Source organism: Cynoglossus semilaevis, chromosome 14 (assembly GCF_000523025.1).
Source record: "Cynoglossus semilaevis isolate Cse_v1.0 chromosome 14, Cse_v1.0, whole genome shotgun sequence".
In the NCBI taxonomy this organism is placed as follows: domain Eukaryota; kingdom Metazoa; phylum Chordata; class Actinopteri; order Pleuronectiformes; family Cynoglossidae; genus Cynoglossus; species Cynoglossus semilaevis.
The window spans coordinates 16,477,492-16,505,223 of record NC_024320.1 but is presented as its reverse complement, the minus strand read 5'-3'; the positions used below and the strand labels follow the sequence as shown (position 1 = coordinate 16,505,223).

The 27,732-nt window shown below is 38.4% G+C and overlaps 3 protein-coding genes across 5 annotated transcripts; all 3 read left to right on the top strand.

Moving 5' to 3' along the window:
• On the top strand, nucleotides 1–6,680 carry fbxw2 (F-box and WD repeat domain containing 2). 3 transcript variants are annotated; one of them, XM_017038391.2, is made up of 8 exons: nucleotides 1–88; nucleotides 1,628–1,920; nucleotides 2,278–2,500; nucleotides 3,073–3,267; nucleotides 3,708–3,841; nucleotides 4,274–4,360; nucleotides 4,495–4,664; nucleotides 5,244–6,680. In XM_017038391.2, exons 1-8 carry the CDS (start codon nucleotides 28–30, stop codon nucleotides 5,530–5,532), a joined length of 1,452 nt encoding a protein of 483 aa, XP_016893880.1. In that variant the 5' UTR covers nucleotides 1–27; the 3' UTR covers nucleotides 5,533–6,680. The 3 variants fall into 3 exon arrangements, with proteins under 3 accessions (XP_016893880.1, XP_008323681.1, XP_008323679.1); XM_008325459.3 differs by having other exon boundaries at nucleotides 10–142; XM_008325457.3 differs by lacking the exon at nucleotides 1–88 and adding an exon at nucleotides 304–457.
• Nucleotides 6,681–7,643: 963 nt separating this feature from the next.
• derl2 (derlin 2) lies at nucleotides 7,644–15,468 on the top strand. The gene is made up of 7 exons (XM_008325460.3): nucleotides 7,644–7,798; nucleotides 12,756–12,821; nucleotides 13,003–13,076; nucleotides 13,269–13,362; nucleotides 13,685–13,880; nucleotides 13,985–14,075; nucleotides 14,503–15,468. The coding sequence occupies exons 1-7, from the start codon at nucleotides 7,706–7,708 to the stop codon at nucleotides 14,606–14,608; spliced, it is 720 nt and encodes a 239-aa protein (XP_008323682.1). The 5' UTR covers nucleotides 7,644–7,705; the 3' UTR covers nucleotides 14,609–15,468.
• An 87-nt stretch (nucleotides 15,469–15,555) lies between these two features.
• scai (suppressor of cancer cell invasion) lies at nucleotides 15,556–26,505 on the top strand. The gene is made up of 17 exons (XM_008325461.3): nucleotides 15,556–16,870; nucleotides 19,517–19,641; nucleotides 20,033–20,128; nucleotides 20,331–20,417; nucleotides 20,605–20,703; nucleotides 21,050–21,146; nucleotides 21,503–21,601; nucleotides 21,745–21,897; nucleotides 22,203–22,304; nucleotides 22,604–22,705; nucleotides 22,948–23,026; nucleotides 23,410–23,509; nucleotides 24,115–24,196; nucleotides 24,359–24,431; nucleotides 24,592–24,765; nucleotides 24,972–25,072; nucleotides 25,959–26,505. The coding sequence occupies exons 2-17, from the start codon at nucleotides 19,535–19,537 to the stop codon at nucleotides 26,094–26,096; spliced, it is 1,689 nt and encodes a 562-aa protein (XP_008323683.1). The 5' UTR covers nucleotides 15,556–16,870; nucleotides 19,517–19,534; the 3' UTR covers nucleotides 26,097–26,505.
• The last annotated feature ends 1,227 nt before the right edge of the window (nucleotides 26,506–27,732 follow it).

The following is a 27,732-nucleotide window of genomic DNA, read 5'->3' as shown; positions in this document are numbered from 1 at the left end:
TTTTGCGGCTTCTACGTATATGTGTCTATGTTACACCCCGTCAGATGGGACGCAGCATGGGAAACCGCGCGTAACAGACTATATCCAGGTATTTGGATTTACCGCTGCAGATGTAAAAGGCAAATCAAGACAACTTGAACCGGTACATGATTTTAATAAATATATGTTTTAAGAATAGTATGAATGTTTGAAATATATAAATAAATCGTACACAGAGCCTTGTCTGCTACATCATTCGACGATGCATCTTTATTTTAGAGCAGAATTTATAACCTGCGAGACGCTGCACAGGGTAAATATATATCGTTTGATAAGATATACGCTTTCATTAAGCCTCAGTATTTCACGGCTGATGTGCTGCCGCTGCTCAGTTGTATCTCAACAAGTTTCACCCTTGGATATGTACTGAGGAGTCTTTCGACAGAGACGTGATGTAGTCTAAGACTAACATAATAAAGTACTGCTATTTGATGTTATGGCTAACGATAGCTACACACATATGTTACTTGTAAAATTTAAACTTTCTTGGAGACATGTTAGCTTACAGTAGCTAATAGCGTCGATTCTGTTAACTTAAACAGATAAGTGATGACAAGGAAACTTCCTGTACACATCTTTTTGGTGGTCTTTTTGCTTTTATAACATAGGTTCACGGACTAGTCGCTACGTCAATCCATTGACAGTATCGTTCCTAGCTCATACTGTTTTTGTTGCTTTGCTAACGTTAGCTCAGGAATTGCTAAGTACCGTCACAGCTAAGATGGTTTTGAAGGCAGGCACAGTTTATAAAACCAAGTATCCAATGTTAGAAAGTAGTATTGGGGTATTTCAATTGTTTTATCAATTTAGCGTATAAAGTTAAAAATTCCAGGCCAGTGGCTAATTTTAGGTCAAAACACACAGACGATAACTAACCGATGCATGCCGTGAAAGCCTTTGGTTCGTTTGCTGTATAATGTTTGCCATCACGTCAAACACTGCGATAACAGTATTTTACTTTTACTGCAATACTGGTATTTTACACACTTATTGCTTTTCTGAAATCAATGCCATATTTTAACTTAAATATATTAATTGGCAGTTTTGGTTAATAATCCAGAGTAACAAATATTTCCCCACAAATATATTTTTAGACACATTTGAATTTAAGGAACTATAACCATTTCCAATTCAGTGTTTGGTTCAAGAATAAACGTAGCCCCTGATAGCACACAACGAAAATAAAAACATGCTTTTTATGATCTGTCAAACTTTTGGACTTTTATTTTTCACACAAAATCATAATGCATACATTTCTAATGACACCCTTGACTAATATGAAATATGACAAAATATGTTAATGTTTACCAGTAAACAATATAATTAATTTAATTCAAGTCAGTTTGTACTTGTAATTGACACCTCTAAACGCTAATAAGAACAAAATGCATGTACCTCTGTTTAAGATGGTTTTGTAACAAATTTCCAAATTAATGTAGCGCAACATAAAACAAAAACTACGAACACAATGTCAACAAAATGCTACATGATTTATGATTTTCATTTCTTGGGCTTTACTGTTAATACTGTTCTGAAAACAACAGGGCTAATACATGTTTTGTAGTAAGACCATCCACTCTGCTTTCAGGTGCAGCAGGTCGCTCTCATGTGCGCATGGAGAAGGCAGCCTTTGAAGGGTGGCTGGAGTCAGTCTCTGCCACTTTTATCACTCTAAATGATCAAGAGCGCAACCAGTCTCTGGATCACCTAATTTCTTTAAGTGGTGCGGCGCAGCTCCGCCATCTCTCCAATGGTTTGGAAGTACTGCTCAAGCGGGACTTCCTGCGCCTTCTTCCACTGGAGCTGGCCTTCTATGTGCTGCATTGGCTGGATCCCCAGACACTCCTCACATGCTGCCTCGTCTGCAAGGAATGGAATAAAGTGAGTTCCAATCATTTATACATCTGCTAGACCCTCAGGGGCATTGAGGGACTGTGAGTCTGAGGCTAAAGTAATTGTTTTCCTGAGATAAGAGGTTGATATACATATATATGTTGTGGCCTAAAAGGGAACAAAATATATGATAAAGGTCAGTGTTCATCTTTGACAAAGCAAAAGGTCAGATTTTGAGGAAAAATCGCAAGCTCTACTGTACAACTATATTGAAAATAGATCTTGAGATTTTAATATTCCTTCACATCCAAATTTTTGCATATGTATAGAAAGCAAACCTGTGAATAACTTGGAAAAGTCAATGTTAGGGTGAGAATATCCTAATCAGTTTCCATCTTTTTGCAGGTAATAAGCTCATGCACGGAGGTTTGGCAGAATGTGTGTCAGGAGTTGGGCTGGAGGATTGATGAGTCCATTCAGGATGCAACACACTGGAAGAAGGTGTACCTAAAGGCTAAACTGCGAATGACACAGCTGAAGGATCAGGAGGCTTTTGAGACGTCATCTCTTATTGGTCACAGTGCTCGTGTTTATGCCCTCTACTATAAGGATGGCCTCCTCTGCACAGGTACAGTACAGCTGTTCTGGTGTGCGACAAATGAAGCCAAGTGCATCATTATTCTTAACAATTACAGTTGTGTTTTGCTAATGAAGCTATTAGAATCATTTTTAATCACTTAACTGCTTAATAATTACAGTTACTTATTGATTTAATTGTATTGGGTACAGTAAATATAAAAAAATCAAAATCATTTAAAAGCTAAAATAGAATTTGTTATGTGATATGAATAAAAAGTGAACCTAATTCTTTTACATGACATTGTTTTTACTGCCCAGTTCATAATTCTTAAGTAGCAGATCTTAAAGATTTGTGAATTTTAACTAAGGGGCAATAGTGGAAGGAAGGAAGGAAGGAAGCAGATTTTCTTTTCTCCGAATCCATCCCCACACACTGCTCCCCGGGCACTTAGCTTGAGGTACCCCCAACTCACTATGGTGATGGGTTATATGCAGAAGAGAGTATACATCGACCCATGCAGACATGGATGTGAAAAGGTTTGGAGAGCTGGCTTTGTGACATAGGTCGGACAGGCACCACTTTGTCAAATCATAACAATTTTCACAGATGTCTTTTTTCAGGATCAGATGACCTTTCGGCCAAATTATGGGATGTGCGGACTGGACAATGCATTTATGGAATCCAGACACACACCTGTGCCACCGTGAAGTTTGATGAGCAGAAGCTAGTGACGGGCTCCTTTGACAACACTATTGCATGCTGGGAGTGGAGCACTGGAGCTAAAATTCAGCAGTTTCGTGGCCATACAGGAGCAGGTTTGTTTAAATAGGAATTTGTCTTGACTTATTACATTACAACACTAGACTGACCTTCTTTACTGCAAAGGCTGTAGACTACAGATGGAAAATCTGATGCAGAAGTTGATCACATGATCTTTCTAACATTATTCACATTCGAAAGTATTAGTTTGTGCACCTTTAAAAAAGTACTATAATGTGAGCAAGTGCATACATTAGTTGCCTTGCAAACACATTTGCATTGTAATTGCATTACATTGAAGTGATACTTGTAATGTGTCAGTGTAAGATGAAAAGTTGGAGATGTCGAACAACAGTCTTCAACAGTTGAACAAATTAAAGGGATTAAACATGAACTAAACACAGTGAAACCATCTGTATAAGTAGATTGTTTAATTGTGTGTATTTATGCCTATTTTATGTTTGACATTCTAACCATTGTTTGTGTGTGTGCTCAGTGTTCAGTGTGGACTACAGTGATGAACTGGATGTACTTGTCAGTGGTTCTGCAGACTTCACTGTGAAGGTCTGGGCCTTGTCTGCTGGTGCCTGTCTCAACACTCTGACTGGACACACTGAGTGGGTAACAAAGGTCAGCTCACTGAATGGATGGTGCTGTTTTTATGCCTGGTTCCTGTCAAATTCTCATCTGTATGCAAGTAAATTTGGACTAATTTAATGTGAAATGTAAACCCACTTCTCTGTTGATTGGCCTGTTAGACAACATTAAAGAGTAAAGTGCTTGGCATGGCCGACAGCGCCATTACCATTCATTTTGGTAATGGCGCTGTGGGCCATGCCAAGTTCAGCAGAGATGGTCATATATCAAAGATGAATATTATATAATGTACTGTCATGGTAACAGGTGGAGCAAAGTTTGTGTGGCCGTGGGCTAACAATACTTAATGTACATAGTGGAAGCCCTGACTTTACTTTCACAACAGGTCTTACAAAACCCTTAACCTCTTGACCCTGCGTTAAGCTGCATGATATAGAAAAAATAAGTTGTTTTTCTTCCTCTCAGGTGATCCTGCAACAAAGTGAAGTTGAATCTATGATGCACAGTCCTGGGGACTATATCCTCTTAAGTGCTGATAAGTATGAAATTAAGGTAGGTTTATATCGTGCCTTGGGGGATTAAAATAAAAAATAAATAAAATGAAGTTAAACAAAAGCAGCTCTCCTGTTTTGAGCTGCTGTGATGGAAAACACCATAAGAACACAAACACTGTGTTTACTCTGCAGGTCTGGCCTCTAGGGAATGAAATCAATTGTAAGTGTTTAAAAACACTGTCGGTGTCAGAGGACCGCAGCATCAGCCTCCAGCCTCGCCTGCAGTTTGATGGACGCCACATAGTCTGCAGCTCCAACCTTGGAGTTTATCAGTGGGATTTTGCCAGCTTCAGAATTCTCAGGTAATCACACAGAAACCAAACTGCAAAGCGAGAGCAGGATGACAATGATACAGAGAACTTTCCCTGCATTTCTAAAACAATTGTAATTTATTTTCACTTGTAACTCATTCATTCAATCAATTTCAAATTTACTTCACTCTTGAATGAAAAGATTTAACTTTTTTAATGGTTTTATGTAAAGTTTAAATTACAAAATATATTATTGTTTTGGTCAAGTGTTTGCTATTTTTGACAGTCATTTCTGACTCTGTCTTTACAAAAAAGTTTTGTTTGGGCGATGGGTCTACCTTGCGGCACACAGAAAAGTAATGAATTCATTCTCCAATTTCAAAAATATATTTTATTTATAATTTATTTTTACTTTATATCTGCCACAGTTGAGAAATTGCACTGATTTGTAAATATTTTTATGAAGAAATTATAGTCTTTTAATAAAGTTCATTGAAGTTTTAAGGTAATAGCTGTGAATGTGTTGATGGGGGGGGGGGGTCGCTGCAGAAATAAAGTGTAATATAAAAGAATAATAACATATCCAATGAATCATCCATTCGTCTATTTACTTTTTTTTTTTTTCTCCAGGGTGATAAAGACACCGGACCCGGCAAACCTGTCTTTGCTCAGCTTTGGCCAGATCTTTGCGCTACTTTTTGATAACCACTTTCTGTATGTGATGGATCTGAGGACAGAAGTGATCTCTGGACGCTGGCCTTTACCAACCTACAGGAAATCCAAACGTGGTTCCAGCTCCTTGGCAGGTGTGACTTCGTGGCTCAATGGCTTAGATGGAGGAAACGATTCTGGACTAGTTTTTGCGACCAGCATGCCTGATCATAGCATTCACCTAGTACTGTGGAAGGAGAATGGATAAAAGTTTGCCAAGACTTTGAATGCTGAAATGTGCAAAAATGAGCCACCGTTGAGAGTGAACGTAAACCTATGAACATAAAGAGCCGTGATAGAGCCTACACTGACAAAAACATTTTTAAATCACATATTTCCCTCAGCAAAGAACCCTCATCAATTGGACAGAAATATAAACTTCCATTGAAAAATAAAGTTCATATAAAATTCTTGGATGCTTTCAGCATGTGCCGTATATAAAGATGAAGAACATCTTCACCACTGTACAAAACGAACTGAAAATATCTCACAGGCCACTTCCACTGGTGACATTGTTCCAGCCAGGCTTTGTACAGTACTTTTTGGTCTACGGTTTGTGATGATCCATGATTGAGTTGCCAGCGAAGTCGCCTCAAAGTCGCTGTCAACTACTTCGGACAATTTTACTTTTTGCAGAATGCATGGATGTCTGTGGGACAATTATTCTAATTGGATCAATGACATCAGCATTAAGTGTCATAAGGAGTTCATGGTCTTGAGTGCTACTAGCAGGTCTTTATCAGAAGCATACGGTCTATGTGAGCGGCCCCTAACCACCGAGCCCCAGACTGGTGCAGGACCATCAAGAAAAAAACATTTTCATTTTAGTGTTATTATTGTGCAAGATGTTTCATTATGAAATAACGTTAGATTATCTTCCAGTTACCGTTAATCCATCCAGGACTTGTCTGGATAATTTGCATCTGATGTGATGCCTTCCAAAAAAATTGAGCCCACAATCAAAAGCTGTGTTGAACAGTTATACTGAAAGTACAGGTTTCTCATGAAGGGGAACTATCAGACCCTAAATCCACACTGCATAATATGTGGCACCAACCTTTTCAGCAATACGGTGAAATGTATTTTTATGCACTTTATATATATAAATATATATATATGTTCATGTTTTATTTTATTGTATTTCGCCTTGTTTTATTTACAACACATTAAAAATTCTGTTAAGAAAATAGAATCTCACATGAAATTGGTCTTGTGGCAAAAAAAGCTGTTGTACCTCCGGGGGCTAAATTGTGTGAATTATGATCATGACCATTGACAATGAGCATGGCACACAGTGTGGCTGTGAACACTGTATTTGAAAGCTTGTATGAATAAAAACTGTCTAGTTGCTCTGAACTTTTGTTTTATACATTTATTTCACTGAAACACTTCTAACCACTGACCCTCAAAATAGGACTTTACTTTGCAACTGAGAGCCTTGATCTGTGTATTTCATTACTGTGTGTGATCAGGAAACCTACGTACTTTGTATATTCATATTTATTTAAAAACCAAATCAAAAGTCCAGTACTGTACTTCATGGGAAAAATCAATTTCAAACAATGTTTAAAAACCAATGTTAAACAACATCGAAACATAATCCACACTTAGGAGTGTTTGTAATATCAGCCAACAAATGAAACGTAGACTGTTTCACCTGGGAAGTACAGTGAGTTGGTCTCTACGTTACTAACTCTTCTTTGACCTTGAATATGGATTTTTTTTAAATGTTCAGCATATCTTTGTTTAGTATTTGACAATTATTTTAAATCCAAAAAACAAGTGGACTGACTGATGGGATGTAGAAAAAAAGAGTGATTATAGAATTGTTTTTTTCCAAGTAATTTGGAAACCAGAAAGAAATCATATCATGAAGTTTCACTTGTAATTTGTACTTAGTACAAATGTGTAGTAATATAATTGTCAAATGCTTTATCCAAGGTTAATGAATTAATCAAAACAAAGGTGTAGGAAGAAAAAAGGCAATTTTCTAAGGTTTGTTGAATTAAAAATAATATTTAATAGACAAAGAGAAGCTTTGACCTGAGCAGAGACATTGCTTAATGTATGAGTTAATATGGTACCAAAAACAATTGCTACTTCGTTTTTCTTTTCTACACTAACTTGTACTAGCAATAATAGTATAAGTAGTAGCAGTAATGTTAATAGTGCTACTACTACCAGCAGTAGTAGTAATACTACTCAAAATAGTTCTACTGTAGCAGTGGTGGTAGGTGAATCAACGGCAGCACCTTAGACTATATTTCATTCCCCACCAGTTGGGGGCGGTAGAGCAGAAAAGAGCTGTTTGCCAACTGCCAATAAAAAAGAAGGCTACGCAACGTGTCATAGAAGTGCCGGAAGTGTTTTCAGTGTTCAAAATGGCTTACCAAACATTACAGCCGGAATACTTACAGATACCCATTGTGACAAGAGCGTATACTACCGCCTGTGTTCTCACCACTGCCGCTGTGGTAAGACTGACTCTCATTACCATCGTGTTGTGAAGCCGTGGTTGAGTGTTAGTAGTGTACAATGTCGTAGTGTTGCTGCTAGCTCGACGCTATCGCTTTAGCAGCTGTGAGATGTGTAGTTGTCAGTATACGAGGCTGTCTTTTAAGAATGTTGGTTTTATTCTAAACAAAGTCTTCAAGTCCAATTGAATGTTTTTTGTGTTGAAGCTGTAATAGTTAAACTTAATCACGTAACAGCTACAGAGTCATCAGACACAGTCTGTCACAAACGAATGATTTTTAATATAGCAGACCATATTCCACTAAAGTGTTAAGCCAGCCACTAGGGTACACGAAGCCGTGTTTATAGTGCCGGTCCCAAGCCCGGATAAATGGTGAGGGTTGCGTCAAGAAGGGCATCCGGCGTAAAACGTTTAGCTAAATCAAATATGCAGATCAATAAAACGATTTCCATACCGGATCGGTCGAGGCCCGGGTTAACAACGACCGCCAACAGTGCCGTTGACCAACAGGGCACTGATGGAAATTGGACTACTGTTGGTCAGAGACAGAGTCAGAGACAGAGAAGAAGAGGAGGGCGTTTGGTTAGGAGAAAAAGAGAAAAGATGAAGAATAGAAGTGTTAGTCTGAAGTTTGGAACTTTGAATGTAGGTACAATGACAGGGAAAAGTAGAGAAATAGCTGATGTGATGGAGAGAAGAAGAGTAGATATTTTGTGTGTGCAGGAGACCAGGTGGAAGGGCAGTAAGGCTAGAAACATTGGAGGAGGCTACAAACTGTTTTATCATGGTTCAGATGGGAAGAGAAATGGAGTAGGGGTGATCCTAAAGGAAGAATATGTAAGAAATGTGGTAGAGGTGAAAAGAGAGTCAGACAGGTTGATGTGTGTGAAGGTAGAAGTAGAAGGAGAGATGATTAATGTTGTTAGTGGTTATGCCCCACAGGTGGGCTGTGAGTTGGAAGAAAAGGAGAAGTTCTGGAAGGAGCTAGATTGGATGGTAGAGAGTATCCCCAGGAGAGAGAGAGTGGTGATTGGAGCAGACCTAAATGGTCATGTAGGGGAAGGGAACAGAGGAGATGAGGAAGTGATAGGCAGGTTTGGTGTTAGGGAGAGAAACGTAGAAGGACAGGCAGTGGTAGATTTTGCAAAGAGAATGGAAATGGCTGTGGTAAACACATATTTCCAAAAGAAAGAGGAACATAGGGTGACTTACAAGAGTGGAGGCAGGTCCACACAGATAGATTATATTCTATGTAGAAGATGTAATCTGAGGGAGATTAGAGACTGTAAGGTGGTGGCAGGTGAGAGTGTAGCCAAACAACATCGGATGGTAGTGTGTAAAATGACGATGGAGGTGACAAAAAGGAAGAGAGTGAAGACAGAGCAGAAGATCAAGTGGTGGAAACTAAGGAAAGAGACATGTTGTGAAGACTTCAGGAAGGAAGTAAGGGCAGTTCTGGGTAGTGTTGAGATATTCCCAGATGATTGGGAGACTACAGCTGCAGTGATGAGGGAGACAGGTAGGAAGGTGCTAGGTATGTCCTCTGGGCAGAGAAAGGAGGACAAAGAGACCTGGTGGTGGAATGAGGAGATCCAGGAGAGTGTGCAGAGAAAGAGATTAGCGAAGAAGAGATGGGACAGTGACAGAACAGAAGAGAACAGACTGGAGTACAAAGAGAGGACAAGGGAGGTGAAGAGGGAAGTGGCCAAGGCCAAACAAAAGGCATATGAGGAGTTGTATGAGAGTTTGGAAACAAAGGAAGGAGAAAAGGAGTTGTATAGATTGGCGAGACAGAGAAATCAAGCTGGGAAGGATGTGCAGCAGGTGAGGTTGATTAAGGACAGAGAGGGGAATGTGATCACAAGTGAGGAAAGTGTGCTGAGAAGATGGAAGGAATACTTTGAGGAGTTGTTAAATGAGGAAAATGAAAGGGAAAGTAGAAACGAGGAGCCAGAGACTAGTAGGAAGAAGGTAGATCAGGTTAGAAAGGATGAAGTTAGAAAAGCCCTGAAGAGGATGAAGAGTGGAAAGTCAGTTGGTCCTGATGACATACCAGTGGAAGTATGGAAGTGTTTAGGAGAAGTGGCAGTAAATTTCCTGACTGGTTTGTTTAACAGAATTTTAGAGACTGGCAAGATGCCTGATGAGTGGAGAAAAAGTGTTCTGGTGCCAATTCATAAGAAGGGTGATGCACAGAGTTGTAACAACTACAGAGGGATAAAGTTGATGAGCCATACAATGAAGATTTGGGAACGAGTAGTTGAAGCTAGGTTGAGGCAGGAAGTGGAGATTTGTGAACAACAGTATGGTTTCATGCCTAGGAAGAGTACCACAGATGCAATATTTGCCTTGAGGATGTTGATGGAGAAGTACAGGGAAGGTCAGAAGGAGCTGCATTGTGTATTTGTAGATCTAGAAAAGGCATATGACAAAGTGCCAAGGGAGGAATTGTGGTTTTGTATGAGGAAGTCAGGAGTGGCAGAGAAGTATGTTAGTTTGGTGCAGGACATGTATGAGAATAGTACAACAGTAGTGAGGTGCGCTGTTGGGAGGACAGAAGACTTCAAAGTGGAGGTGGGACTACATCAAGGATCGGCCCTGAGCCCCTTCTTGTTTGCTGTGGTGATGGACAGATTGACAGATGAGGTCAGACAGGAGTCCCCATGGACTATGATGTTTGCAGATGACATTGTGATCTGTAGTGAGAGTAGGCAGCAGCTAGAAGAGAACCTAGAGAGGTGGAGGTTTGCACTAGAAAGAAGAGGAATGAAGGTCAGTCGCAGCAAGACAGAGTACATGTGTGTAAACGAAAGGCAGAACAGTGAAATAGTGAGGCTACAAGGAGCAGAGGTGGTGAAGGTGCAGGAGTTTAGGTACTTAGGATCAACTGTTCAGAGCAGCGGAGACTGTGGAAGAGAGGTGAAGAATAGAGTACAGGCAGGATGGAACAGCTGGAGAAAAGTGTCAGGAGTGATCGGTGGCAGAAGAGTGTCAGCTAAGGTGAAGGGAAAGGTTTACAGGACAGTGGTGAGACCAGCCATGATGTATGGTTTAGAGACAGTAGCAATAGGCAGAAGACAGGAGGAGGAGCTGGAGGTGGCAGAGTTAAAGATGCTAAGATTCTCTTTAGGAGTGACAAGAATGGACAGGGTCAGGAATGAGGTCATTAGAGGGACAACACAGACAGGAAGGTTTGGAGAAAAAGCTAGAGAAGCCAGATTGAGATGGTTTGGACATGTGCAGAGGAGGGACAGTGGATACATTGGTAGAAGAATGTTAGAGATGGAGCTACCAGGTAGGAGAAAGAGAGGAAGGCCAAAGAGGAGATATATGGATGCAGTGAGGGAGGACATGCAGATAGTTGGAGTCAGAGTAGAAGATACAGAGAACAGGGAAAGATGGAAATCAATGATTTGCTGTGGCAACCCCTGAAAAAAAAGGGACAAAGCCGAAAGAAAAAGAAGAAGATTCCACTAAAGTGTTAATAGTAACTAAAATTCTACATGATTCTTTATCAATATTTTCTTGTGCACTATGCTTACTGCCTTCAGGGTGTATATTCTGCTGCTTTTAACATTGAAACCATTACCACATCCTGTAAACATTTACCTCCTACAGTGGTAGGACACTTTCATATCCCACCTTGACAACTATTGTTAATCTTATTCTTTGTTCCCTTTTTTAGATTCTTATTTTTTAAACCTTTTCTAATCTCACAATCTCATTGTGGTTTAAAACACCTGAAAGAAATGTCTAAACATCTTTTAGTTTTTAAAATCGAAACTCAAAACTGTCACGGTACACTGGTTGGAAGAGCTTTTTTTTTTTAAAACGCACATTTCTTTACTCTTCTTTCCAAGATGTCATTGGAGCTTGTTCTACGTGGCAGTGTATATTTGTTTATCGTCTGTAATGCTACCAATAAAAATGTTACAATTCACTATCAGTTGTGCTTGAGTTTAGAAGAGAGAAAATGGTGTTACAGGTTTCACTTTGTAACTTTGTTCTCTCATTGATGTTTGTATAAGTCACATTTAGTTTGCAGAAGTATGGGCAGCCAGTTTATGGATCGAGGTTGAATATTTAGAAAAATAATTATGAATAACCCAAGTTTTTGTTTGATTTTTATATCTTGCAACAAATATATTTTATATTGAAATGTGGTAAAGAATTTAGGCCTGTCACAATCTGCATTAAAGTCACTGATTTAAACATAGAGTCTTGAACATTGGTGTGAGAGCAGATGGCTGAAACCACTAAGTTTGCATAACTGCACGGAAGTTGGTCTGTATGGCAGTAGAAAATCCTGTGCTATCATAGATAAACAAAGCGACATTAAAACAAGTCAGTGATGCGGGAAATATTCTGCAGCTGCATCAGAACAAATCCCCTAGAGGGAGCATGTAAAAATAAAGATTTCTATTTACCCTGAGAAGAAATGCTGGGAAACACGAGTCCTTAATTGAATGAAGCCTCCCTTCATTGTAACTCCCAGGCGTAAATCGGACTCTTCAGGTGTTTTTATGTCCCAGTTTGTGACGTTACTGTGTTAGTGTCTAAGGTTACAGATGTTTGTGTATATATGTGAAAAAACAGAAATATGTGAATCCATGTTTCCCAGACCTTCAAATTAAATAATCCAACCCTCTTTGATTCATGATTTGAATTGTTTATTGGAATAAGCAGAGTAACAAATTATTTCTCTGTTCAATTAAATTCTTACTTTGTTTGGTCCAAAACCTTCAGATTTTGTTTGACAATCCAGAACACATGTACATAATTGTTATGGTGAAACCTAATAAAAATGCTAAACATGAGTAATTTTTAAAATTTTTAGATGCCAGTCAAAATCTGCGTGTTACAGTCCAAATTATGAAAATGATCTTAAGATATAAAAAACATGAAATAATATTCTTTTGACACTGAAACTAATTTTGCTTATCTCTTTCTTACAGCAACTAGAAATCATCACACCATTTCAGCTGTACTTCAATCCTGACTTGATTCTAAGGAATTACCAAGTGAGTAACTACTCACGTTAATTCAATACTCTTCAACAATCTTTGTTTTATTTTAAATGTTGTCATGCAGGGTTGTCATGTTCTATAAAGATTGTAACAACAAAAAGTCTTACCTCATCCACCATAAGTCAGCAGACACTGTTTGCTTCTTAGAGCTAAATTTGATCTTTTTCTCTTCTAGGTATGGCGACTAATAACCAACTTCTTGTTTTTTGGTCCAGTTGGCTTTAATTTCCTCTTCAATATGATTTTTCTGTATCCTTTTCATTGTTTTAGAATGTTTGTGAGATGGAACAGAAAATGTATAGATTCATAGGTCTGTGTTCTTCACCTCAGACCCTCTGAAGATGATAGAAATGTAACTTATCTCACTTTTTAATTTCTGACTAACTTTATTTCAAAGAAAACACCATAATATGTTGACATTTTCCTAAGCCTTGTTTTCAGGTACAGATACTGTCGTATGCTAGAAGAGGGCTCCTTTAGGGGACGCACAGCTGACTTTGTCTTCATGTTCCTTTTTGGAGGTCTCCTGATGACTGTATCCTTGAAATGACTTCAGACCTGACACTTTGTTGTAACTGGGTTTACCTTCTTTAATTGGTCCAATTCATTAGTCGGTCACCATTAAAGTGTACTACACAGATTAAACCTATTAAGGTCACTGAAGTACACACACACATTTTAGTATGTTGTAAATAGGTTCAAAAGGTTGAACACAACTAAGTATGGAATGACAAAGATCTCAACGTGGTGCAGTCCACTGTGGTATAACAGTGTATAACAGTGCATAACAGTATGTGAGACTTGGTTACAGTAAAGACCTTTTTTATACTGAATGTGTCTTCTTAACACAATGTCAGATATTTGGAACGTTTGTGAGTCTGGTGTTCCTGGGCCAGGCGTTCACGATCATGTTGGTCTACGTATGGAGTCGAAGAAACCCAAATGTTCGCATGAACTTCTTTGGCCTGTTAAATTTTCAGGCACCCTTTCTTCCCTGGGTGCTCATGGGTTTCTCTCTTCTGCTAGGCAACTCTGTCATCGTAGACCTTTTAGGTAACCAATGTTTTCTTACAAAATATGTTTCTTTGAAGATTTTTGCTCAGGAGCAAGTCTGTTGGAGTCCGGTATAAATGCTGTCGTTTTTCCGCTGTCTTCAGGTATTGCTGTTGGTCATGTGTATTTTTTCCTCGAAGATGTTTTTCCAAACCAGCCAGGTGGTGGACGGTGGCTCAAGACTCCATCTATTATGTGAGCTTCTACTTACTACTTACATAGAATGTTGCACCAGTTACCTTAAAATATAAAGTTTACTTTATAAAATTTACTACTATGTTTTCACCAGGTTTTGTGTATTTCTGAATTCCAAAACTGAGATTTAAGGCAACAAATCAAGTGAAATATGATATTTATGTATGTATGTATGTATAAGAATACATATATATACGAATATATGTGTATGTATATATATTTTTACACATGTGTATATCATTAGGATCAAAACCAGGTTTCCTGGCTCTGTGTTTGAGCTGGTTTTAAGCATATTGAGTTCAATCAGCCATTATTGATCATACTTAATTAACCACACTTCAAAATAATTGACAATTCACATTCACCGGATATGGCTGGTTTATTTGTATGTATCTGTAGAAACCTCTCTTATTTGTGTCTCCAACAGAAAGATGTTATTTGACACTGCAGAAGAAGATGCCAACTATAACCCACTCCCTGAGGAGCGTCCTGGAGGTTTTGCCTGGGGTGAAGGACAGCGACTTGGTGGTTGAACATGGTCCCAGATTAGCTTCTGGGGCATTTCTATTGACTTTCTGTCAAGTTAACAAACATGCTCTTTTGTCATGACATGTTTGCTTAGTTCTGGATGCGGAATGCCAAAAGAGCAGTGCAGTTTTTCGTGATGCATTTGTTGTCCTAAATCATCCCTAGAAACTGTTACTAAAGCCATCGCTCTAAAACTCTGAGAAAACAGAAGTTTTGTATGGAACTTTAAATAAATGTTTATAAATATATAATCTGGTTTTCTATTTTTACTGTGATTAACACAGTTGTCATGTAATTTATAAAAAAAAAACATTGTTAAAATATTATCAGTTTATTTGCTGTTTGTTGAAGCATCAAAGAAAGAAGAACACTGGCAAAACTTCACGAATGTGTGGATTCTCCTGGTGACCAACGGAATTCTAACATTATGTTGCTCGGCACATAGAAGCGGCATACCACAGCTATACTACTGCCTTGCTCGAGCAAAGGCTCACCATGGCCAGAATGATTCTGAACTGCTTTGGTAACCATCCATCAAATACTTGTGACTTTTGTTGAACTCCTTCTTCAGCTTCATGACTAACCTATCCCATGAGCTCATGGTTTGCTTGTGATGCACATACTACAACTTATGGTTCATCTATGACAGCCAGCTGTCCCTGAGTAAGTCAAACTGTCTTTTCATTTCATTTCATTCTGTCTATTGTGTAAAAGTTGTTCTTATCAGGTACTCGCAACCTTTTCTGATTGATTTTACCAATGCACTCTGTTGATCCACGCTGTAACTGGACACCCCCTCTAACAGACACCAGTAGTCTGTTGTGTTGCTCTCCTTTTTCTAAAAAATAAAATTTCACAAAATGTCTTACATTCTGCATATCTTCTTTCATCTCACCAAAAGGCAAATTGCTCTCAGATAATTTGTCAAAATAATAGTTTACACTGTAGGTCCTGTTGACTTTTTCTCCCATATTGTTTATAGTTTGATCAACAGGAGAAATCAATCCTTGGTGATGTTCATGCATTTTGTCTGCCATGTTTTACATTTGGTTGTATTTTTGTCATTCACTTTAGTGTTTCCAACTACCAGTGGTGATGGATTGTGTTGTGAGGACCTGTTGACATAACAACAGAGTCAATTTGAAGACAGATTATGTCTGTGGTTCTTCCTGTTGACATGAAAAAGCCAAATTAGTACTTTCCTGGACTTGTGATGGTTTACGTGAACGGGATTGGATTTTAACTAATAATAGCCTTCTAAAAGGCCAATTTCACTGAATACTACATTGGATTAGATTAAGATACAAATAAATGTTTAATTTATGTAATCAGAGTAATCAGGATTTGGTACCACTTTCTGACCTACATGTCATTCTGTCTCGTACTAAAAGATTGTCCAACATTATATACTTATTGGGACCTGGTCCTCCCAGTGTCAACATATTTTCTGCCAGTTGATTGTCCAGTGAACAAAGAAGGAAGAACCATACAACAAATAATTTAAAAAAATAATTCTGTAAAATGCTCATTTAAGTGCTCTGAATTGTCTTCTTTCGGCACAGCAGCTCAACATCCTGTCAGCCATACTGATGACGTCAATCGTAGCTAACGTACCTACACTGTAGGTAAAACCCAGGTTTCCACCGCGGGCTGTGTCTGTGCGCGTGCGCTACCTAGCCGCCAGAGTGTGGTCTCTGTTGGATGTTTCCGTGTTTCCGTAAGTTACTTTCAAAACAAAAGCACGAAGAACGAAAGCAATGGCTTTTAAAAATGGTTTTCAAGAAATTTAAGTTTTTGATGCAATGACATAAACGGTCGTGTATAAAGTAAACAATTCTAAGTAACACTGAACGCCACCGACTGGGTACGTGAAAATCACTTGCCCAAATGTTTTAAAGAAATCCAAAGATGTTTTAGTTATTTACAGAAGCAATCGTTTGGCACGTGTCAAGAGGCACGGTTGGATTTTATTTTTTAATTAATAGAAATCATTATAATCGATATAGTTAAAATTGTTTTATTTTGTCTCTCTATTGGAAAGGGACTTTTAATGTGTAAAGACTTACCCGGAAGTAATGATAGCCTATCGTTCTCAGATGAGCCTGTTTGAGTCACTATCATCTTCTCACGCTTCTCTCAGATACATACAGCGGCTTTGTCGCTTTGCAGTTGGAGACAGCGTTGAGTGTGTGCAGCCGAGCTCCCGGAGGCTGACAGGGATTTGTCAGTTCGTCGCATCTTTGCACTGCTCCTGTGTGCGACGCCAGGTAAGAACTGTCGATAAAGCCTCTTCATTCAGGTCATCGTTCCATCTCTATTCCCTGAGTTGTGCTCGGCATCCACTGGACCAGAAAGGACACAGATTGATTTCATTAGCTCAATGGAAAAACACAACCCGCTAAGGCTAATCTGATTCCAACACTCCTGAGTGGTTTACCCAAGTCATTATCGTAATAATTCATTCAAAACCATTCATTCATCCTTCTTTCCATCTTTTATCGCGTGACCACTCTCACGGTCGCGGGAAACAACCGTAGCCAATCCCAGCAGTCGTGGGGGGGTGCTGGGAACAAGACAGCAGTGGCAGCTGGTGAAAATGATTTGAGGTGGGGCAGTTTGTCCTTGAAGTGTATGGTAAATGTGATAAAAAACCCCAACTATTCTCTGCTGGAGAGCAGCACGGTAGTTATGTCTGTATGACAGCCTTTAGGAAACACAGACACAGGACATACCTGCTGTGGTCAAGTGGAGCTTTGACTTTATATGAATTATGGCCTAGTGTTGTTCTTGTTGTGTTTTATATTTTTATTAGCGGTAGGAAAGCGTAGCAAACGTATTTATTTAATAATGTTCAATATTAATTCATGTCATGGTGTATTATATGGTATTCTGACATGTTTTGTTCTTGTGTGTCAGTAGAAAAATCACATTCTTCCTGATTCTGGGTTCTGTCCAGAGGAGTCTTGTGATTGGTTAAATCTTTTGAGCATGCATTTTGAATATGTTCTCCGTGATAGATTACACTGATGTTGCAGACAAATGTGCTGAAGACTGTTGTTACACACTTTATCTGGAAAAGATACAGTTTTTGCACCACTATTGTTTGGGTGTCAGAAGAATTATTTGTAAAATGTTAATTGGCTAATAGTGATGTAACAATACACTCAACTCACAAACCGATACGATTCACGTTTTTTAGTTTATATGATTTTATCATGTTTTTTTTTTCAAACTAAATGGGTTCCAGGCAAATTATGACCAAATATGTTAATCCTTTATTTGTAAGAACTATGCAAAATGACATTACCAACTGAATTTAAATGATGTGATTAACACATTCATTTTGACAGCAGTAACTATTGTTAGTATGTACATTTTTTTAGAGTGAATATTTTACCCCATTTGATGGGGTAAAATTTAAATTATAAAGTAAATAACACATTTCTTCTTCAGGGTTTGAGTTTAAACTGGACCATATGCTCTCAAACAGCCAAACTGCCCTTTGTATGATTCTACAAATAAATATAAAAGAATAAAAAATATTTTACCAGTTACTGTATGTACAAGCAAAGAAAAAAGCATAAAAAAAATAAAGAACCCAAAAAAGACAGCCATTTAGTACAGGCAGTGTGGTCACCTGTGCACTGGGTTGTGAGGACAGTAGTAGGTGACAGGCATGTGGAAAGAGCCTACAGTTGTCCTGGTAAGAAGTCTCAATACTAATGTGTTGGAACTGACTACAGAACTGGGGCAACAAATGGAAAAACTGGAGCAGAGAGTGAGCGACACTGGGGACGGAACCGCAGACATTTGAATTGTATAATGTCACATTACCTGCTAAATGTGAGGACCCTGAATCCTGGGCCAGATGAAAGATGAGTGACATGATAAGAGTGATGACTGAGGTGATGCAGACTTCTGCTCCCAGATGACGTTGACTTGTGGTTGAGAACATGAAGATAAACTCTGGCCTTTATCTTCAGAGCCGCCACCTGTGTGTATGTGTGTGTGTGTGTGTGTGTGTGTGTGGGGGGGGGGTCTCATCCAATGAGAGCAGTTGGAGTGGACTTATAAGCTAATGCTGCATGTGCAATCGTGTTGCAGATTTTTTGCTATGTACCTAAATATTTCTGCCACTGTTTCAGAATTGGGGCAAACGTACAATAATAGTGGCTGTTATGTTACTGTAAGCTGAATAAAAAACCTCCTCAAGTGTCTCAGCCATAAGTTTAACACCTTTTTAGGTTTAAAAGCTTAACTCATCGACTCTGTTGAAGTCGACTTCATTTTTGTTACGGTGTTCTCGGTGGTACCCAACGTTTCTGTCCTAAATGTACGGCCTGTGGAAAACAAAATGAATCAACTGCAACAGGATTGTGTTTTTAAAATACCCATGGACAGTAGTGATGTCATCCATGTCATGTCTTTATAAGGAGTAAAGTTTAACAGCAGTGTCATGATTCTTCTATAAGAAAACTGACCACAATGGAGTTTACATCTTAAGTGAAATTAATCAAAATTCACCTACGTGTAGATGCTAATATAACAGCGGCTGTTTTCGTTACCTGATTTTCAAAATATCTGTGGTACTTTCTTTACACTCACATAGAGGTGCAGTGGGCAGGGGTAACCTGACACTGCTGTTAAAGGATCCTTGCAGAAACAGTAGGAATGCTGTTCTGATGTTGATGTGTCAGGACTCCACCTTGTCTTTGTAAATGAATCTCCAAACTGCTGAAACGTTTTTTATATTCCTTTTTTACTTCTCCATCAGCACTTTTGTCTGATAAAAAAGACAACATCATTTTTACATGTTTGTACGTTGTGACCTCACAGACCATTCTAAGTCTCTTATCCTTTCCCGACGTTTACATCCATTGACATTCTATTAACAGGATCTATTCCTTTGTTAGTTGTGAAAAGTGAGTGCCATGACTGGAGCTGAGACTGAAGATGGCGTTCCGATGGGGGAGAGGAAAACGGTAACAGATTTCTGCTACCTCCTGGACAAGTCCAAACAACTTTTCAATGGACTAAGGTCAGTAACACGTGAGCTCCTTTGTGGAAATAGTCTGTATTTCACACATAGACAATAGAGTTGTTGTGAAATGGAAAAAAGTTACTTGATTTAATATTGGCCCTAAAGCTGAGTGTAAAAGGCGTGTAAAGACAATCTCACACAGCTCACACGACCAATTATAGTTTAAATGATGACCTCATTTTGCACTTATTTATATAACTTTAATGTAATGCTCTGAGCTCAGTTATTTTTTACATGGCAGCATGGACTCATGTGAGACTCACATTTCAGATTATTTAGATTCAGTAATTCTTAGGCACCTCAACATTACCATTATTATTATTATTATGAAGAGATGTGTAGGATTTAGTCTGGTGTTGTGTTTCATTAATGTTGCTCTTTGTTGCAGAGACCTCCCTCAGTATGGACACAAGCAGTGGCAGTCCTACTTTGGACGGACCTTCGATGTCTACACCAAACTGTGGAAATTCCAGCAGCAGCACAGGTTTTCTTCACTTTCTTTTAAGACATTGTGCTCCACCGTGATGTGAATGGACAGTATGATGAAATGTAATGCATTTCAGCTCATTTTTCACTAATATACATAAAAACTAAATGTATTGGAAGCTAAGTGATTTGAAATGTAATCCGCTGCTTATTGACTGTCCAGTGTTTATTTGTGTGTGCGCTCTAACATTTACTCCAAGGCAAGTCTTGGACAGACGGTACGGCTTAAAGAGATGGCAGATCGGTGAAGTTGCATCCAAGATCGGACAGCTTTACTATCATTATTAGTAAGTCCAACTGTTTCAGCACCTCAACCATGAACAGTTCCCACTGCTGCTAAGAACACACTGGTTTCAGTGGTGTCAGTGATCACTTTTTTTTTAAGTTTTTACTTTTTTTATTATTTTAGCATTTATCATTCATAGCATTTTAATAATTTTTTCTTCTAATATATTTTTCAATTTTGTTTTACAGCCTTCGTACATCTGAAACCAGTTACCTGAACGAGGCCTTTTCCTTCTACTCTGCCATCCGTCAGCGGTCGTACTATTTTCAAGTGAACAAAGAAGATAGGTATGTTTATATTTGTTTTCTTTGATACAATCTTGTCACAAACACAGGTCAATTAATGTTTTAAAATGTATTATCTGCTCCTACTGTTAAGACACTTGTCATCATCGGGGTAGAGGTAGGATAATAATTGCATATGTCATATATTTATATTTGTTTATTTCAGTTGTGTATGTGCCATTTATCTTAGTGTGAAGATGTAATGCTAGACTTAAAAATGTAAATTAATTCATTTTTAAAATTCCATTGAATATCAATTGTACCTCTGACCTGGATGAACATGTCGTGTATTGTATTTATGTTTAATTTAGATTTTTGCTCAACAAAGTCTTTTTTTTTCCCTTTACAGACCAGAGCTGGTGGTGAAGAAGCTTCGATATTACGCTCGCTACATTGTTGTTTGTTTACTGCTTAACAAGATGGATTTGGTCAAAGTTTTGGTTAAAGTACGGAAGCATTTTTTTCACTTCTTTTATTCTTTACATATAATTTTTTGTTTTTGCACACGCACACACGCAGAGAATATGCAAACTCACCAGACAGATTAGGAGTCAAATCCTTGAATCATTGAACCACTTGGAAGTTTTCATGTTAGGCCTGTTCATGGGTTGTCTATAAGTCGTTAGTGTAACTTGGCTCGGCACTAACACTAATTAGTCAGAGGTGGTGGTCAAACTTCATAGATATTTGTTTTAATGATAAATACAGTATAATAACATGGTGACTTTTTTTTCTTTTATTAAATAACAGGAACAAACATTTCACATCTGTGTCATCTCACCATTTGTTTGTGTCACTACAGGAGTTGTCTGAGGAAATTGAAGAATACACGCGGCGCTTTAACACAGAAGATCAAGTGGAGTGGAACCTGGTTCTACAAGAAGTGGCGGCTTTTGTTGAGGTAATCCATCTTCAGGCTGAGATGTAACACATCTGACCTCTTCACCCACATGGTTTCTGACCATGTATAATTGTGATTGCCAAGTTTCGATGGACAGACTGTGACTCATTGTTGCTTCTCTTCAATTTATTTGGCAAAAACAGGCAGATCCAGTTGTAGTACTGAATGAAAGCAATTCTGCTCTTGTGATCAGCAGTCGGCTGCAGGAAGGAAGTGTGCCCCCCCTGGAACAAGGCATGGTGGTTGGGCAGCTCATCCTTGCAGATGTTCTTATTGTTGGCAACTGTAACAATCAGGTTGTAACTCACAACAAGACACGAGTATATGTTTATGTATAATGGAATATATATACCATTAATATCCCATTTAAAATGATCCAGAGTTGAAAGATAATCCTGTACTTTCACTACAGACAGTTCCTGTTTGAAGAACAGTTGTTGTATATATCAATAGTTTGACACACAATGAGTGGTCAGTGAAGTGATGAGGGAAAACTGGAACTGACAGACTGAAGAACAGCAGCATGATTTAAAGACAGGGTCAGGAAGACTGTAGTGAGTGGAAAGAGTTGGGTTGACATCAGTGTTTTTCCTCTTTCTAGGTAAAGTTCAGTGAACTCACCATTGATATGTTCAGGATGCTTCAAGCTCTGGAAAGAGAACCTGTGAACCTGGCCACACAGACCTCCAAACAAGGACTGCTTGTCAGTGTCACGGTTGAATATTGTGAAATATTCCATATCATTTTACACTACAGTGACAAAAGTGCAAATTACCTGTAGAGTGACTGCAAAGCATGATGGGAATGAGACCCTTGGCACCCACTCTAAAGAATCTGATTGCTCTTTTTTAAGGTTTTGGATCTATAAAAAAATAAAATAAAATGCCAAGACCAAGAAAAAAGTTTACGTTTTCTTGTGACTTTCTCCCCATATATTTTTCACATTTTAAAATATAGACATGGACATAAAATATATGTAATAACTTAAATATATTTTTACAGGAACCCAATGAAAAGCCGGCCAAACGGGAGAATCCTCACAAGTATTTGCTGTACAAACCAACTTTCAGCCAGTTAATCACCTTCCTGTCTGCCTCCTTTAAGGTCAGTGTTCACTTTGACTTGAAGCATTTTACTAATAATGTTATGTTTTTTCATACGTGGTAAAAACTTCAACAGTATTACACTGGAAGTGTCAGAGAAGAGGGAATCTACAGACATAATTTAAATATGATCTATTTGCTTAATATATACTGCAACACAGCAGCCTAGAGATGAATGAGTCGTTTCTCTGATAACTTCACACAGGTTTCTTTTGGGGTTTTTTTCATTTCTCTGATCTCCAGGAATTGCCAGCCAACTCTGTTCTTCTGGTTTACCTGTCAGCTACCGGTGTGTTTCCTGTTGGACATTCAGACTATGAAGGTAAAAATGTTATAAACAAATATATATATAAACACACACACACCAGTAGGCACTTCCAAGTCCCTGTGACCGCTTCCAAGGATATGCTAAGCCTCCCACAGACTGAGCTTGATTCTGGGCCACAGGAAGTAAAAATCTCACCTGTGACCGCTTCCAAGGATATGCTAAAAATACATTAAAATTTGACTCTTAAAGTCATTAATTACATTTCCCACTTTAATCAGATATACTGGGAAAGTGGTGAGAAAGATGAAAAATAAAAAAAGATGCAAAAACCTTTAAACAGTTCTGTGCATCCCAGTACTGATAGAGAACGGTACAATTTTCTTCCCTTCTCTCTTCTGTTAATACTAATGTCATATTACTATGTTTTCAAAATTCAGGCCCGTACGACTTTGGTGGAGTTCTCACAAATACAAATCGAGATGTGGTGAACGGTGAAACAACGCAGAAGAAAAATCAGGCCCAGAAAGAAATGCACTGGTGAGCTGCTGTGGTTGTTTACTACATATTGTTATAAAGGTCATTAATAATATTGTCATTTAACAGCGACCTGCAAGAACTTAAAAAAAAAAGAGTTTACACTATATGTCGTAGTGGCGCTTTGGCCCAGGGGCAATGTCTCTGTCATTGGTGTGGAACCCCAGGGTTCACCTCCTGGGCAAGTTTAAGTCCCGGTTAGGGCGGTTGGTATCTTCCAGTGGACTCACCACCTGCAGGAAGGTTTGGTATGGTGCAATGTGATTTGGGTGGCGACTGCTGCCCCCGCGACCCGGTAACGGAGAAGCGGATGAAAATGGATGGATGGATGGACTATATGTCGTACTATTTATAAAGCAATTCTTTAGTAAATATACTCAATATTTTCTCCTTATTCATGTCTGAACGTAACATAAAATAGCATCACTGTTTGTGCACACATTTATTAGCTTAGCATAAACAGACAACTGACAAGGAAAGAGTAAAAATGGGATCATTTGTGGAAAACAATGAAAAAGGTTAAAAGTGGCTTCAGGGAGAAAAAGTTACTGAAATAAATACAATATTGAAATTAAAGTCCACCTCTGACATTTCCGTCTGTGTTGCAGTCTTCATCCAGGAGATTTAGTCCCTTTCACTCGGAAGCCACTCTTTGTCATTGTGGATTCTTCCAACAGCATGGCCTACAAGGTGTGTAACATAATAACTGACTTGACAACAGTGAACATGTTAATGTGTGACAAGGTGTCAGGATATGAACAGCAGTTTCCCACAGAGGAAGACTCCAGCTATGAACACATCTGTGATGTCATTATAAATGGAGATGACTTCATTTCCTTTTTTCCGTTACAGAATTTCACAAACCTGTTTGGACAGCCTCTGGTCTGCCTGTTATCTCCTACAACATATCCCAAAAGTGTCCAAGGTATTTTTGGATGTTATACTAGGTTATGTTTTTTTTAACAGAAGATTTAACAACAAAGGCAATAATGGCATTAAAGGGGACATGTTGTACAACTTGTATGTAAAATACCATGTTTCCTGTTTTGACCCTGTACTTCCTGTCACTCTGCTCACCTGTTCAGATCAGTCTCAGCATGGGAGTCTCTTCACTCTGTTCCTCTACAACCCTCTGCTGGCCTTCACCTCTGTTTGTGGTTTAAACAGTGTGCAGCGAGGATCTTGGAACAGAGCTCAAGAGTTTCTGTATAAAGTCTACCAGGACATTGGACAGATGATCACCAGGTCACAGACTATAGGTATCACCGCAGCCACTGATTTGCTCTTCCTGCCTGTGATACTGATAGGAACACACGTTTGAATAATTATGACAGAGGTGCATTGATTGCAGTTTTTGGTGTCATTTGCTCGCACCGATTTCTGCTGATTGGCCATCCTGCAGAATCAAAGAACTTTGCAAGAGGCATCTGATTCATATTCATTTAGTTCTCTCCTTTCTTCACAGATCAGGCCTTTTTGCAGTTCTTTGGTGATGAGTTTCTGCGACTGATTTTGATCCGCTTTGTGTTCTGCTCAGCTGTACTCAGACTGCATAAACGCTTTCAGGTGAGTCCCTGCTGTTGTTGAGCCAAAGTGTGAGGACGGCTCCCTCATTATCAACCATCAACAATCAGAGCAAACATCAGGTTCCTACAGTATACAGTGTACGCTGTACAGTAAAGGTCCATTAGGACATTGACCACACAGTATTGACCACAAACTACAACCCCCTCCATACATTTAGATTATGTGGCCCAGGAATATCTGTCAACATTATTATAAGCATATTAACAGGTTTTAGATCATGTTCCATATGATTTTTATTTTCTTTTACCCAAACTGAAAAAAAACAAGAAACACTGCTTGGAGATGTCTTTAGAGTAATAAACGTGAAGGAACTCCAACCCCTTCATTGGTGCTAAAACCAAACTCTTAGTTGAGGCTGCTTTCAACCCTGAACCTTTCCCTTCAGCCATACTGTACCTTTTTATCTATTATTAATGTATTTATCATTCACTATAAATTTAAGGTTTTCAGTTAAAACACTACAATCTATAAAGTATATTAGTCCATTTAATGTGGATTAACCTACTGTAGAGTGACTTAACCCAGCCTAACATTAGATAAGATACAATAATATACTGCAAGGGAACATGGGAGTAAATCACATAACCATATAACACAGCATTATTAATAGAAGGTAACATTACATAACATAACATACTATATAATGTAATAAACAGAGTATAACAGTAGATGTTGTAACTTAACATTATGTGATATACAGTAATTATTATTAATTATAATATAATATAAAATAATATAAGAATATAATATTACATAAAATTACACTATCTAACATAATACAACATAAGGTAACATAACATAATGTTACATACCATACCATACCATTACATACATTTTCCAACATTGACAATTTGTCAACTTCCAGGAGTCCCAGAGTTTCCCAGAGTCCTACCCTGAGCTGCCTAAACAGGACACGGTGGAGAACAGCTTCCTACACAAACATATTCTGGACCTCGCGTCCATGCTCAATGTGCAGAGCCTTTTTTTGGCACAGTTCACTTGAAGACAACCCTTAACTTTACAAACATCTAAATATTATCTTGTATAATGTAAATGACTGTACATATGGACCCGACTGTCCCAGCACCAACAGTTGCCCTCTCTGTTCAGCGGGATGATTTTATGGCTAAATAAAAACCAAATTTACAAAGGTTTATTTCCTGGGTTTATTGAATTTTAACTTGTAGCAAATGCACATACGTTTTTGTGCAACTTCTCAATTTTTATCCTCGTTAATGTGCTTTTTCATGTGTATTCTTAAAAGTTAAAAAGAGGAAATGTTGACTGTGCTGCTGGGAACTAAAAAAAAAAAAAAGATGAGGTACTCGCTGTGAAAACATCTAAAGTTGTGTGGTGTGGTCCAATATTACAGTATTTCATGGAAACAAAGCCGCACCGTGTATACGCTGTAACCCCATCGATGTTTTTTTATATATATATATATATATATATACATATATATAGTGTATATATATATATATATATATATATATACAGAATATATATATATATATATGATGATATATATATATGATATATATATGTGTGGCTTAATATTTCTTTTAAAATACCGTTTTCCATTTTATCCAAAAACCTGAACTCTGCAACAGAGATGTACTGTAGTACTGTAGTAGTACAGCCACATTGAGTATTTTGCTGTCACTGGTTGTAAAATCTAGACGAAAGCTGCGGCTTTATTTTCGTGAAATAAGGTAAACACCCCCACCCTTTTACACCCAACACAATGAAGAAAAAGTCTTAGAAATAAGACAGTAAATCAGCAGTAAATTAAAACATGTAATCAAATGTAACTAAATCTTACACTATTAACATAAAGTTTGTTTTTGTAAATTGCTGACCTGCATGGCTATACAATTAAAAGTACATACATACAATATCCTCAAATATTTAAAAAAAACTACAGTAATTGCCACTAAACCCCCATATGGCCACTAGTCATTGGTCAATCAGTGTAAACCAACAGGACACGACGTATAATGATGTAACATACACTGACACAAATGTCAGTGCCGGGACTTGACAGTCCTGCTGTAAAACTAAGCACAAAAAAAAAACATCTTCTAAAAAGGCTGATTTTTTTTTTAATGATAAGTTGTCATTAAAATAAATATAATATAATTATAATAAATATAATAATAACAACCAGGTGGTGGCTGCTCTCTGGAGACATGTCCTGTCTTCATCCTCTAATGCTGTCTTTGTCAGTACCGCATACTGTGCAACTCCTTACTGACCTCTACTGGTCAAGTGTTAAAACATTACCATTATCCAGGCTAAGTAGTAGTCTGTAGGTTGGTAGGAGTTGAGTGGCTCTGGGATCAAAGGTCACTTGACAGCCGGAAATGATCCCTAGGAAAGTAGACATGGGCATAGAACAGACGACAGGAGACAAGAGATCAGGAGAAAACACCAGCTTCTCACTGTAGACAGTCTACACCCATGTTTTTGGTCAGGGTTGTGTCGGAGAATTGTCTGGTCTCTGTATTCACCAGATGACAGTCTGAGTGAGTGGAGCTGTGGTGGTCATTGTAGGATGATACAGCAGAGCTGAAAGGACAAGGCCCTGAGGGAGGCTAGTTGAGGGGGTGTCGGGGGGGGAGGAGAGGTCAGAGAAGCTG

Bases quoted from the DNA above. Each gene is read 5' to 3' on its own strand.
- fbxw2 (XM_017038391.2), top strand. From the start codon at position 28: ATGTTACACCCCGTCAGATGGGACGCAGCATGGGAAACCGCGCGTAAC. The intron at 1,921-2,277 runs GTGAGTTCCAAT...ATCTTTTTGCAG, and splicing joins TCTGCAAGGAATGGAATAAA to GTAATAAGCTCATGCACGGA. The intron at 4,665-5,243 runs GTAATCACACAG...TTTTTTCTCCAG, and splicing joins GCCAGCTTCAGAATTCTCAG to GGTGATAAAGACACCGGACC.
- derl2 (XM_008325460.3), top strand. From the start codon at position 7,706: ATGGCTTACCAAACATTACAGCCGGAATACTTACAGATACCCATTGTG. The intron at 13,363-13,684 runs GTATCCTTGAAA...ACACAATGTCAG, and splicing joins TTGGAGGTCTCCTGATGACT to ATATTTGGAACGTTTGTGAG. The intron at 13,881-13,984 runs GTAACCAATGTT...CGCTGTCTTCAG, and splicing joins TGTCATCGTAGACCTTTTAG to GTATTGCTGTTGGTCATGTG.
- scai (XM_008325461.3), top strand. From the start codon at position 19,535: ATGACTGGAGCTGAGACTGAAGATGGCGTTCCGATGGGGGAGAGGAAA. The intron at 21,898-22,202 runs GTTGTAACTCAC...TCCTCTTTCTAG, and splicing joins TTGGCAACTGTAACAATCAG to GTAAAGTTCAGTGAACTCAC. The intron at 24,766-24,971 runs GTATCACCGCAG...CTTTCTTCACAG, and splicing joins CACCAGGTCACAGACTATAG to ATCAGGCCTTTTTGCAGTTC.